Here is a 13,855-nt window from a genome sequence, read left to right on the forward strand (position 1 = left end):
CTTTTAAAAATTATATTTTAAAAAAACCCCAAAAAAAAAAAAAAAAAAAAAAAAAAAAAACACAACTACACGTTACTGACACTTTCCTTTCGTATTTCCCCCTGCTGGCTCCTCAGGACACAATGTAAAATAATGGGAAGAGAAACGTACTAGGTTCTAGATGTATCTCTGTCTCTTAGAGTGGAGTGACCTTGGACGAGACTCTCAACTTCTTAGTCTCCATTTCCTCATCCTAAATGGAAGATAAGAGTCCCTTTCCCTTGCTTAATTCCATGTTACTTTGAGGACCCAAAGAACCCTGCATGTGAAATTATGCAGTAAACTGTTAAGCTCTAAGCAAAAATAAGGAAGAAACGTAATGTAGCTTTCATTCATACCTATGATGTATAGCAGTGTTGGCCATTTTAGCCCAGGTATTGAAGAAATTCAATCGCTGGATGAGATCATTAATCCAGGAACTCAGGGACTTACTTGACTTGTAGGCATGTTTCTGTTGGGATTCAGAGACAGCCATTTTTTAAAGATCTTTTTAAGATTTGTCTTTGGGATCATTAGGAACATTTCTGCAAACTTTGGTGATACGCTCAATTGCTAGGGAGAAATAACTCAGCAGGAAGATGTCATTTTCCAACTGAAAGCACATCATGAGAAGTCTGGAGATTATTACCAAGGCAAAACACCATTATCTTAACAGTGCTTTGGATAAAACACTTGGAAGCTTCCATCACTCTTCTCAAATCCTTTCATTCCCTCAGCCCTTGCTCCTCTCGGGGGAGTCACCTTCACATGCTATTAGGTATGAGCAGCCTCAACTTCCTGGCCTCCCCTACACCAAGTTCTGTAAATGCACATCTGCCGTCTTCCAGTGCTGAGTCAAGAGGACCCCTGCCCCTGTGCTCTGCACAGCCCTTCTGGAACATTTCCTCTTTCTTCTGTGGATTCAGCTTTCCATGGTCCATCCCTTTGTTTACTAACATGCTCTTGTATCTAAACACACAAACCACCCACCACTCAGTCCTACTTGTTTGTCGAGAAGGTGGGAATGGGGCCCTTGCAGCCCACTAGCTTCCTTCTCCTTCGGTTTATAGTTAGGCTTCTTGGAGAAGGATTCATTGATTCCTGTCCCCTCTTCTGGAGTCTTCATGACAAATCAGCAGTGATCGTCTGCTCTCTATATCTGTGATCCACCATCTTATCTGTTTCCTCTGCAGCTTCTGACTATGGTGATTACTTCCTCCTCCTCTCTTGCCTTGGCTTCTGTGTCTCCACTCTATCCTGGCTTTCTCTTGAATTCTCTGACTACTTCTGCTTAGGTCTCACTCACTGGCTCCTCTTCTTTCCTCCCTTCAGGCTGGTGTTGCCCTGAATCCCTTCAGCCCTCTTCTCTTCCTACTTTACGTTTTCTCTCCCAGATCTAACCCATGGTGGTGGTTTCCACTACTTGTCTAGGCTGATGATACCAAAATCTTGCTTTGCAGCCCATACTCTTACCAGATTGCTTTCCCACAGCTCCACGTGAGAGCCCCTCCAGCTCCTTACACTTTCCACGTCCAAAACACGACGTGGTCATCTGTTCCTCAAACAGCACCTCTTTCTGTCCATGCTGGCTCTAAATGGCACTACTACCTACCTAATCATCCATTGCTACCCGGCTGATCTCAGCTCTGGCTACTCTGTTGGGTGTGCAGTTGTCTCAGCACGGGAACCTGTATTTATAGAATCCCCATTGGACCATGTTCTCAGCCTGACTGCACTGATGTGAGTCCCAGCTCTTTCACTAGTTAGCTTTCTCAGCAGGTAATGAAGGCTCTCTGCTCCTCAGTTTCCATATCTGTAGAATAAGGGCTCTGTGTTGTAATCTATGGGTGATAATCCAAATATCTGAAGTATTTGGGGTCACTTTGCACTGTTTTTACTTTTGCTGTGGTTCTCACTCATGGTACTTTGTTTTTATGTATGCTTGGCTATTTTTGACTGATCATTTATTCCCCTTGCAAAATATTTGTGGGATTCCCTGAGGCTTAGATTGAAAGTTTCCTCTTGTGGAGGGGCCTTGGGATTGTTTTTCCTAAGTGTAATTTACACAAATTTGGGCTACAAGTTCATTAAAGGGGGCAGCTACAGTTTACACTGCTCAGGAACAGCCTTTCTTTTATCCCACCCTTCTCCCGACCCTGTGTTTCTCCACACCCTATGCAAAGACGATGCTCTCTTGTAGACCCCTGGAGGGTAAAGGAGGCAGACAGGATTCACTCTGGCTCACCTTTCCTATGAAGCTGTACTCCTTTGGTGCATGTGTGTTTTTTTAGCAGACACCCCACCTTGGGTGGCACTTAGGATTGGCTTTTGCCCACATTGGGTGTGCTCTACCTAGCTTTTTGTGTTCTTGTTTTCTTTTAAGTTTTGACCTGTTAATTCATGATGCACTTAGTACTGTTAAACTGTTTTAATTGAGCATTTTTATTTGCTTTCATTGAGAGGTTGGTCTAAATAACCTGGTTTGGATTAATTACTTAATCAATTACTGGAAAAAGTTTATACAAGGGTTCTTCAAGAGGTCTATGGAAAGATTCATATTATCTTTTAATTCTATTTTTCCATGAGCTTTTTACCCTCATATGGTCTTTGTAAACATTTAATATTTTATACTAATTAAAAATGAGAATATGAAAAAAAATAGCACAATAAGATACTATGAAACATAAAATGTAAAATTAAAGCCTTTTTCCCCACACACAAGATCCTCAGGTCTCCCTCACATAAGGTAACCACTGTTAACACTTGTTTGTGCTTTTTCTTCTAAAACTTTTATTTAGATTTCTTGAATCTAAAACATATGTGCTTTCCTAAGCATATATATGCCTACATAAATATATGTTTTATGTAAGTATATATATATATATATATATATATATATATATATATATATGTTTTTATAATCCTTAAAAATACCATGTTTTCCAAAACTTTAAAAAATTTAACAATACCTCTTGGAGATCTTTCCATATCAGCACATACCTCATTATTTGGATGTACTATAGTTTATGTAACTAGATTCCTATTAATAGATATACAAGTTTTCAGTTTTATGCTATTCTTAACAGTCCTGTGATAAACATCTCTAAGATAAATTTATTTAATTAGAATTAGCAAATTGCCCTCTAAAAGGTTGTGTGAATATGTACTCATACTGAACACAACTGTGGTTATTAGACGTGGAAAGGGGGAGGGGGAGGGGAGAAGGATTAACAAGAAATTAATGATAAACTGTTTAACAGACACAAAGGATGATTATGTATGGTAATGATGAATGAGCTAACTATCCTAATCTGACCATCACATATTGTACACAACTACTGATAATTAACTTGTACTCCATGAATATGTATAATCATTTATGCTTCAAGAAAAAAAGATACTCATACCAAAAATATGTCAACATCTTTTAATGGTTATGTAATATCTTATCATGTGAATGTACCATAGTTAGCCTAGCCATTCCCTTGAACCTGGTCATTTATTTCAAGCAAGCAAGTAATAGGGAACAGTAACTGCTTACCTGCCACAGTGTAGGCACTCTCGTGTTAAGAAAAGAGTCATATATTTCCTCCAGTTCTTGGGTGAGGACGATCTCTCCTTTTATAGCACGTTGAAGATCTTTCAAAGAATTATGTATGACAGATAATAACTTATCAAATCGTCCAATTTCTTGGCTCAAAAAGGTTAGCAAGACACAATGGATAAGGTGATCATGATCTGGATTTAAAAACAAGACAAAATTTCAGGATCTTACAGATTAAAAACAGGCTTTACATGGAAGGACGTAGGCTTTGAAAGTTAAAAGAATTTCATGTGTCTTGACCAAGGGATAATAAACATTTTCTGTAGAAGGCCAGATAACAAATATTTTGGAGTTTGTGGACCACACTGTTTATCACAACTACTCAGCTCTCCCCTACTAGTGTGAATGCAGCCATAGACAATATGTAAATGAATAAGTGTAGCTGTATTCCTATAAAGCTCTATTTGTGGGCACTCAAATTCTAATTTCATATAGTATATTTTAAAATTTAAAAAAATTTTTAAACATTCTTTGGCAGCTGGCCAGTATGGGGATCTGAACCCTTAACCTTGGTGTTATAACACTCTGCTCTAATCAACTGAGCTAACTGCCAGCCCTAATTTCATATGATATTTATGTCACAAAGTATTATTCATTTTTTGATTTTTTTAACCATTAAAAAATGTAACAACCATTTTAGCTTGCAGGTTGCACAAAACCAAATGGTGGACTGGATTTGGCCCACGAGCCCTAATTTGCTGGCCCTTGATTAAGACTCAACAATAGCACTATTTTGATAGACTATTGGTCAACATTTGGTTCTGAAACAGACTTTTGTGAAAGGTTAGAATATGGATGTTAAAATTTAACTGGACTCTGTTCCCCACAAATACGTATAATCAATTATGTTTCAACAAAAACAACACCACAAAATGTAACAGGAAAAATGACCACCGTACAGCAATTTAGCCCCTCACAGCTGGGCCTGGAACCAGCCCTGCCCAACAAGGCTTGCTCTGTCTCCCTTGGGCCTGCCTGTACTCCCCTTAGTTCTTCAGAGTCAAAAGGTCTCCCATTAGAGGGCCCATCTGGACCTCACTGCCCCAAATGCTGTTCCAGAAGGCAGAGAGGCAGGAACCTAGACACTCTTTAGAATCTCCCAAGCACAGATGCTGCTTTCTGGTTTGCTACATTTATTATTTCTTCACTTTTGGTCTCAGGGCCCTGCACTCCCTTTCCCCGCAAACTATAGCATCACTTTCTTCTGTGCTCGCTCCCCATCTCCTAACTTGGGGACATAAGGAGGCGGAGATTTTGCTTTTCATCTTGTCTCAGCCTTTTCACTTCTGTGGGACTTTTTGTCCTCTCTACCTTCCTCCTGAGGCCAGAGTCCTTTCCTGAGGAGGCTGAGGTCAGGGGAAGAAACCCATATCCCAAGCTCACCTTGGAGATTTTTATAAAGAGACTCCCAAATAGGGCTTGCCATGGTGTTCTTCAATGTGCTTGGAGTTCCAGCATTTTCTTCTTTCTCCACTGTCAGTGGCAGCCGTGTTAGCGTGTTAGATAAAATTTCCATCACCAGTTCGTCATTACTCTGCTCAGGACTGCAAAAGAAATCAAAAGAACGAGATACAGATCTGTCTCATCCAGGAGGGCCCTCTGCATAAGTCCCATCTGAAGGTAAACACGGCTTCATAGAACCACAAAACTGTAATACAGAACATCATATCGAGACCATGGAGAAGTCCATTTGATTTTACATGTGAGAAAATGTCTAATGCACTTTAGACATTTGTAAGGAAATGGGTATTTTAAAATTTTTCTTAGGACTTCTTTGTAAAACATTCATCTAAATGCATCTGCAAACCAAGACTGAATGAAAAAGAAGAGGCAACTAGACAGAGCAGCCATGTCGGATATTCAAGTGCTTGTCAAATTCCTCTGTTACACAAAGGGTTTCCTGATAACACACTCCATGGGTGGGAACAAGAGGACAGTGTATGTACACTGGGTCTGGGTGAGGTTGTGATACCAAGTAAAACCATAGAAACACTAGAGCTTGGGAGCTCGTGGACTCCTTTTAAAGATGAGGAACGTAGGGCCTGAGGAGGTGACAGGACCTCCTCAGACAGTCAGTCCAGGTGTGGGGAATGGGACACAGCTCTTTTGAGTTCCCTCTCTGTGTTGTTCTGTTTACTAGTGGGGACTGATCTTTCTACCAATGCCCCTGGTTTCAAACAGCCGAATGTACGTCATTCTTCAAAGCAAGTGATCATCTAAATACCACTACATATTTAGTCCAGCAGTGTTGCTTTCTGGGCAGTTTATAAATCACCTGAGCTAATCTGTTTCATTACCTTGTCACCACACTTTGTTTTTGACTTTAAAGTTGGGTTTCTTAGTAGAATTCCTCTGAAGTGGCTTCAAATAATTCAAAAGGTCAAAAGGTGTCAAAAATCAAACTTACCTTCAAAGGGTTTAGATTTGCTACCACTGAGGGCATTAAATTGAATGTGACAGATCTTTTGAGTCAATTCTCACAGAGAAGTTTCTAACATGTTTGGAGCGAAGGCAGCCTGAATGGGGTCATCACAGCCTCCCCAAATGACCAAAGGGACATTGATAAATGTATTTGATATATTTATTAAAAGCATTCCCTTATGATAATCTCATCTCTTACTGGTGTAATTGGTCAATGCTGACAGTATGGAACTAATCTTTGGAAGTGCGGGGTCTACAGGAAATTCAACCTGACATTCTGGGGACATCCTGGGGGTTTCCAATCGGATACTCTTCTTTCTCCATGTGTGCAACTTTCCCTATATGTAGCAGATAGTTCGTTCGGTCAGTGAAATGAGAGTTCAATTATCTCTATTTTGTCTCAGTAGAATGACCTTGGAAGAAATGACCAAATAGTCAGCCAAAGCTATAAGCTATAGCCAGAGTTCAATCAGATATCATTTTAATTGGAGTTGTGTGGTCCGAAGAGACAGGAAGACTATAAGAGAGTGCGGAACTCCAACGGGTTTAAGGATTTTAGAGGTACAAGAGAAGAATTTACATGTATCCTAAGATCCAAAGAAATGTAAAATCCAATCTGTGAGTACACAGATGTATTAGGTAACGTATTATTAGAATCTACAGATATGGCAAAGTGACCACCACCTCATAGAATTATGGAGTTATTATCTCAACAACAACTATAAACTAGGGTCAGGGCATCCCATCAATTTTGCCAACAAGAATCAATTCATGTTTTGGTTAAAATATTTGTTTATTTCAACCTCAAGCAAATAGAAGGCAAACACACAAATCATGCAAGTGATATAATCGGTCACTGGTAAGCATCTTTCAACTCTGGAAAGACTAGAATTAGGTAATAAATGGTCTTAACAGAATCAAAAGCATAGTAAAAATATTTTCATGTTAAGGAATCTATACACATTGGTATTTTAAATATTCATAATCAGCACCACACTCTCCCGAGTGAGCCACGGGCCAGCCCAGAGCTAACAGAGGTATAAATCCACACAGGCCTCTAAATGCAGGGCTAGCTCCTCTTGACCACATTGACCTTTTACCTTTTTTGATGGTTATCTTTTCTTGTTCTATAGAGGTAAATATGCACATTTCACATTTAAACAAATTCATTTAAAATATATTACTCACCAGGTACAAGTCAGCCACTTATTCAACAAAGATTTATCGGGTAACTACTGTATGCTTGGTAATTACGTGTGTGTGTGAATGTATATGTGTGTGCGTGTGTATACTTGCTTCTGTGTCATTTGGAGGATTTCATTTTTCTACCAGGTAGGCTATACTTTCTACAAGTCCTATACTATATCTCCTCAAATGACTATTTCATAATTTTCTACTAATAATATTTTCTAGTGAGTTCTTACCTGATCATGAAGTTGGCAGTGGTCGTTCTTGGTTGCATGGCAATGAGACTTTCAATGAACTTCTGGCTCTGGGTCTCCTTGCAGCTCCTTGTGGCCTCAGGGTGTATTCCTAAAACCTCGGGAGGGTCATCGTCAGGTAAGGACTTGATAATATCTATGCAGTCCTTTATGCTTGCAGATTTTGGCACTGGCTGACATATCTGAAAATTTAACCACTTTGTTAGTTTTTGACTGAGTGAGATACCTACTCTCATAATGCATGAAGACAATATTTCCCAAGAGATTTTATACAGAAGGCTCTTCTTATTTGTATGTGGTATATTCTAGACACTCTGTCAAAAGTGTAGTGTATTGTAAAGTGCATATGACATGCACATATAATTTCCTTGTTGGGACAAGACAGAAAGAAAAAAAAAAACTTTAAAGGCAGTCTAGGATGATTCTGACCATCCATTGCCTCAGTGAAATATACCTATAGATAACAGATGCAATAAAGCTTGAACAGATCATTTTACATTTTAGTAGAAATGTGAGAATGATCTTAAGAATAAGTGACCACTGACGAAGAAGGAAAATACATTGTTTGTGTGGTGAGGAAAGTGGGTGGTGGTGACTCTTGATTTCCTCAAGGAAAACACTGAGAAATTAATGAGGGCCACAGGAAAACATGAGATAACAGAGTCTGATAAAAAAAATTATCTGCAGAAAAAGCTAAGATTATTTCAAAGAACAGGAAGAGCTGGCAAGCCGAAAATTCCAGTGTTTTAAAGCAACTAAAGCATTGAAATATATGATTTCTGAACCCATTTCTGTCATCTGATATGATTCTCCCAATGCAGTTGAATGCTGTATGTCACTGTCTACATATTCGTTTATGTATAGTTAACATAAAAACCATGCACACTACTTTTTGGTCAATGTAAAGGATTTTCAAGGGTAATTTTATTTTAAGGGCTGATTCGAGCCTCTAAATTTAATGTATTCTTGTTGACTCAGGGTCATCAACATAGACTGTTCCTATCCATTCTATAGGTGCCTTACAAATGAATCTCTCTAAAATGTCACTTTTATCATTTTGTCTGTCTATCCATACTCTCACGACCCTGGACAGACAACCTGGGTGTGACCTCTGTTTCCCTTGGTTATATCAGGTTCATTCCCAACTCACGATGGTCACCTACAAGGTGTCTTCTTTCCTTTCATCTTCTATTCACCTCTCTCATCCAAATTTACATCTGTCAAAATTTATGTCAAGTCTCATCCTCCACACTCCAGTGTCAGAGGTCTGCAGAATTTCTCCTCTGCTAGCTACCTGGAGTTTTCTGCTCCACAGAGGTGGAGGCATGGATGGAGGACAGAAACTAAGTGGGGGAGAAGAGTGGGTAGAGGACAAGAGAAGATGGGGAATTTTATCTTGAATCTCAACCCTGCTTCCTTCTTACCTAGTTGCTTTACTTGCTGCTTACTTACCTGGTTGTATGTGCTTGCACCCTGTGAACCTCGGTTTCCTTACCTGTTAACTGGGTCTAACGTCTACTCTACATGCATTAAATTAGAAACTCAGATAAATTGACCGGCATCAAATAGTGATCTATAAATGTTAACTTCTGCTTCCTTGTGCTTTGTACTTTATTTTCTAGGTTCTCAGAAGGCATGAACCATTATTTTATCATTCTTTTTATTTACTGCCCTGCATAATGTTGTATTTAATAAAGCAATGGGTAAATTACTTCCGTAATCTTGCAAGTTAATAAAAACCATTAAAAGTAAACATTAAAATTTACTTAAATACATATTTGCAATAATGCAGCAATGTTTAGTTACAAATAACAGGACAATGTAAAAAGAGAAATTTATTTCTTACCTCATTACTAGAGAAACTGAAGCCATCTTTTAGCACTTCAGGATTACAAAATTTGTAGAGAAGGGTCTTCAAGCATCGCTTGTCCCAGTTATCAGTCACCCGGCCTCCGTAAGTCACTTCCCCGATCAGGTAGCGCAGTGCTGGCCAAGGAATACTGGACTGTGCCTTCAGGACATTTCCCAACACCTTTATGGCAACCTTTAGAAAACCCATTAGTCTTTATTATTTCTGTATGAGTTTTCAGCTTACTCTGATGTCTTAATATAAACTCTCAAACAGCTACATATATCTTCTCTTTTAAAAAATATGGAAACAGCAAGAAGAAGAAAAATATTAGGAGATACACTTATCCACTAAGACTTTTTTGCTGTTGTTGAACAATGAACTATTACTTCTTTGAATAGACAAAACAAGCATATGGTACTGAATTGAAAAGATACGAAAGTATAAACAGGGAAATTAAGTTTTCTTCCACCCCTTACTCTAGCCACCAGATTCCCTCCCTTGAGGTCACCGTTGATAGCAATTCCTCAGGTGTTCTTATGCAGACATGCTATCTAATTACATGCACATCAGTTGACTTCATTCCTTTGTCTTTCCCTCCTTTACTTGCCTCCTCTCTTCCTGTCTTTCAACTATCTCTTATCTCTCCTTCTCTCCCTCTTTTTACCTTTCTTTCTGTTTTCCTGTCTTCTTCCACAAATGCTAATTTAGCATACACACTGCAACAGGATGATATATCTTGGCTGTCTTTGTTCAGTGGCTGTAACAATTCGTCTTTCCATTGACAGTGTGTGAGATAATTCTTTGTCACTGTTCTCTCTTCCATGCCTCCAGTGGGAAGTGATTCTCTATTTGATTTTTGCCAGTCTGATGGATGGCACTTTGCTGTTAGTTTAATTTGTATTTCACCTGGTACTGGCTATTTTGAGTATCTTTTCTTATGTCTATTAGTCACTTAGATTTGATCGTCTGTTGCATATTTTCCCTTTGGATTATTTGTCTTTTTCTTATTAATGTGTAAGAGCTCTTTGTATATTATACTTTTTGTCAGTCATCTGCATTGCAAATATTATTCTAAGTCTTTTATTTGTCTATTGGCTTTACTTTGTCACCATTTACCACACAAATATTTCTATAATCAAATATTGTCCATCTTTTCTTTTATGGTTCTGGGTTTCTAATTTTGGTTAAGTTGTTCCCAACTCCAAGATTGTACATGTAATCTCCTAGATTTATTTTTAAAGACTTGTATTGTTTAAATTTTATTCCAGTTTGGAATTTACTTTTATATATGATATGAGATAAAGGGCTCAGTAATTTTCTTCCAGCTGGATGGCCAGTACTGCCAATATTCCCTTTTTTTTTTTTTTTAACTGAAACATAATTGATTGTACATATCTGTGTGGTACAGCACTGAATATTGATACCTGTATGCATTATGTGATACTCAAATCAGGATAATGAGTAGGTTCAACATTACACAATGTAATTATTTTGTGTGGCCCTTTACCAATTTCTTGCTAACCCCCTTCTCTCTACCCCTTTCTTACCTCTGGTGGCCTCAGTTCTGTTTTCTCATTTTGAAAGCTCAATGAATTATTGTGATTGTTATTTTTTTCTTTCTTACTTTTTAAATTTATTTATTTTTTAAATTCTCACCTATGAGTGAGGACATATGGTATTTCTCTTTCTGTGCCTGGCTTATCTCACTTAACATAATTTTCTCTAAGTTCATCCATGTTGCGAATGGCAGAATTTCAATCTTTTTTACGGCAGAGTAGTATTCTGTTGTGTATATATACCATATTTTCCTTATCCAGTCATCTGTTGATGGACTTTTAGGTTGGTTACAACTCTCAGCTATTGTAAATAGAGCTGTGATAAACATGCGAGTGCAGGTATCCCTTCGATATGATGATTTCTGTTCCTCTGAGTATATACCCAGCAGTGAGATTGCCGGATGGTATGGCAGTGCTATCTGTAGTTGTTTGAGGAAGCTCCATACTGTTTCCATATGGCGGCACTAATTTACAGTCCCACCAACAGTGTAGGAGGGTTCCCCTTTCTCTGCATCCTTGCCAGCAAGTGTTATTACTTGTCTTTTTGATAATAGCCAGTCTAACTGGGGTGAGATGATATTTCAGTGTGGCTTTGATTTGCATTTCCCTGATGTTCAGTGATGTTGAGCATTTCTTCATGTGTCTGTTGGCCATTTGTATGTCTTCCTTTGAGAAATGCCTATTCAGCTCCTTTGCCCATTTCTTAATCAGGTTACTTGTTTTTTTTTTTACTGTTCAGTTGTTTGAGTTCCTTGTACATGATGGATTTTTATCCCTTGTCAGATGCATGGTTTACAAATATTTTCTTCCATTCTGTAAGTTGTTTTTTTGTTCTGCTAATTGTTTCTTTTAATGTGCAGAATTTTTTTAGTTTAATATAACCCCACTTGTTTGTTTTTTCTTTTGCTGTCTGTGTTTTTGGGATCTTATTCATAAAGCCTTTGCCCAGCTCTACTTCCTGAAGTGTTTCCCCTATTTTCTTTTAGGAGTTTTATAGTTCTGGCTCTTGTATTTAAATCTTTAATCCATTTTGAGTTGATTTTGGTATATGGTGAGGTATGGGTCTAGTTTCATTCTTCTTCTTATAGAGGTCCAGTTTTCCCAGCACCTTTTATTGATGAGGCCATCTTTTCCCTAGTGTATGTTCTTGGTGCTTTCGCTGAAGATCAGTTGGCTTTAAGTATGTGGGTTGATTTCTGTGTTCTTTAGTCTGTTCCATTGGTCCAAGTGTCTATTTTATGTCAGTACCATGCTGTTTTGGTTACTATAGCTTTGTAGTATAATTTTAGGTCAGGTAGTGTAATGCCTCTAGTTTTATTTATTTTTTTGCTCAGGGTTTTGTGTAGTTTATTTTCTCCAATAGAAGTATAGCTACTCCTATTCATATTTGGTTTCCATTTGCATAGAATATATTTTTCCATCTCTTCACTTTTAGTCTATGTGTGTCTTTACAGGTGAAGTGAGTTTCTTGTAGGCAGCATATAGTTGGGTCTTTTTAAAAAATCCATTCACCAGTCTATATCTTTTAAATGGGGAATTTAATCCTTTTACATTTAAGGTTGTTATTGGAAGATATTGCCTTTGTCCTGATATTTTAATTGTTTTGTGATTGTTTTATAAATACTTTGTTCCTTTCTATATTTTTTAAGTGGTGAATTTAGTCCACTTATATTCAAGGTTGTTACTGAGAGATGTTGCCTTACTCCTGACATTTTGTTAATTTTTTATGGTTGTTTTATAAATCCGTTGCTTCTTCCTTACTCTTTTATTGTTTGTCTTTGCTATTTGGTGTTTTTTTGTAGTGATAAGATATAATTTCTTTCTCTTTCTCATTTGTGAATCTGCTCTACCAGTGTGTTTTATTCTTCATTGTGTATTTATGATCATAGTTATTATTCTTTAGCTTCCAGATGTAGGACTCCATTAAGGATTTCCATTAGGGCTGGTCTAGTGGTACTGAATTCCCATAGTTTTTGTTTGTCTGGGAAAGACACTACTTTTCCTTCATTTCTGAAGGATACCTTTGCTGGGTATAGTATTCTTGGTAGTCTTTCTCTTGCAGCACTTTGAATATATCATCTGACTCTCTCCTGGTCTGTAAGGTTTCTGCTGAGAAATCTACCGTTAGCCTAATGGGAATTCCCTTATAGGTGACTTGACACTTTTCTCCTTCTGTTTTTAGAATCCTTCCTTTGTCTTAACTTTTGACAATTTCACTGCAATTTGTCTCACAGAGGAGTTTTTTGGGTTGAATCTATTTGGGGATCTTTGAGCTTCATGTTTCTGCAAGTCTATATCCCAATATCCTGGAAATTTTCAGCTACTATTTTGTTCCATAGATTTTTTGATATCTTTTCCCTTCTCTTCCCCTTCTGGAACACCCATAATACAGATGTTTGTATACTTAAAGTTGTTCCATAGATCTCATAGGCTTTTTTCATTCTTTTTAATTCTTTCTTCTATTCTTTTCTTTTTTTCCCCCTCTGACTAGGTTATTTCAAAAGATCTGTCTTCAAGTTCAGAAATTCTTTCTTCTCCTTGACCTAGCCTGTTGCTTAAGTTCTTGGTTGTATTTTTTATTTTATTTAATGAATTCTTCAATTTCAGGATTTCTGCTTGATTTTTTAAATGGTATCTCTCTCTTTGTTGAATTTCCCCTTCAGATCATAAATTGCTTTTCTGATTTCATTATGTTCACTGAATTTCCTTAAGATTACTATTTGGAATTCCATTTCATGTATTTCATAGATTTCTTTTTCTTTGGAATCTAGTACTGGAGAATTATTGTATTCTTTTGGGGTTGTCATGTTTTCTTGTTTTTTTCATGTTTCTTGTATCCCTATATTGGTGTCTGGGTATCAACAAAACAGAATAGTCACTTCTACTTTTTTAGCATAGCTTTTGAAGGGAGAGACTCTTTTCTGTAGATGTGTTCTGTAGTGCCAGTTGGGTGGGGTTATTT

The 13,855-nt window shown here is 37.6% G+C and overlaps 1 protein-coding gene across 1 annotated transcript in view; it reads right to left on the minus strand.

The window, feature by feature from the left end:
- The window catches only part of DNAH14 (dynein, axonemal, heavy chain 14), a 390,354-nt gene that overhangs the window by 8,330 nt on the left and 368,169 nt on the right, over positions 1-13,855 (minus strand). The window contains 5 exon segments of the mRNA XM_008567995.1: positions 378-490; positions 3,560-3,756; positions 5,006-5,166; positions 7,468-7,654; positions 9,340-9,529. Of these exon segments, the coding sequence (XP_008566217.1) occupies positions 378-490; positions 3,560-3,756; positions 5,006-5,166; positions 7,468-7,654; positions 9,340-9,529 (848 nt within the window).

Source organism: Galeopterus variegatus, unplaced genomic scaffold, assembly GCF_000696425.1.
Source record: "Galeopterus variegatus unplaced genomic scaffold, G_variegatus-3.0.2 Scaffold365, whole genome shotgun sequence".
In the NCBI taxonomy this organism is placed as follows: domain Eukaryota; kingdom Metazoa; phylum Chordata; class Mammalia; order Dermoptera; family Cynocephalidae; genus Galeopterus; species Galeopterus variegatus.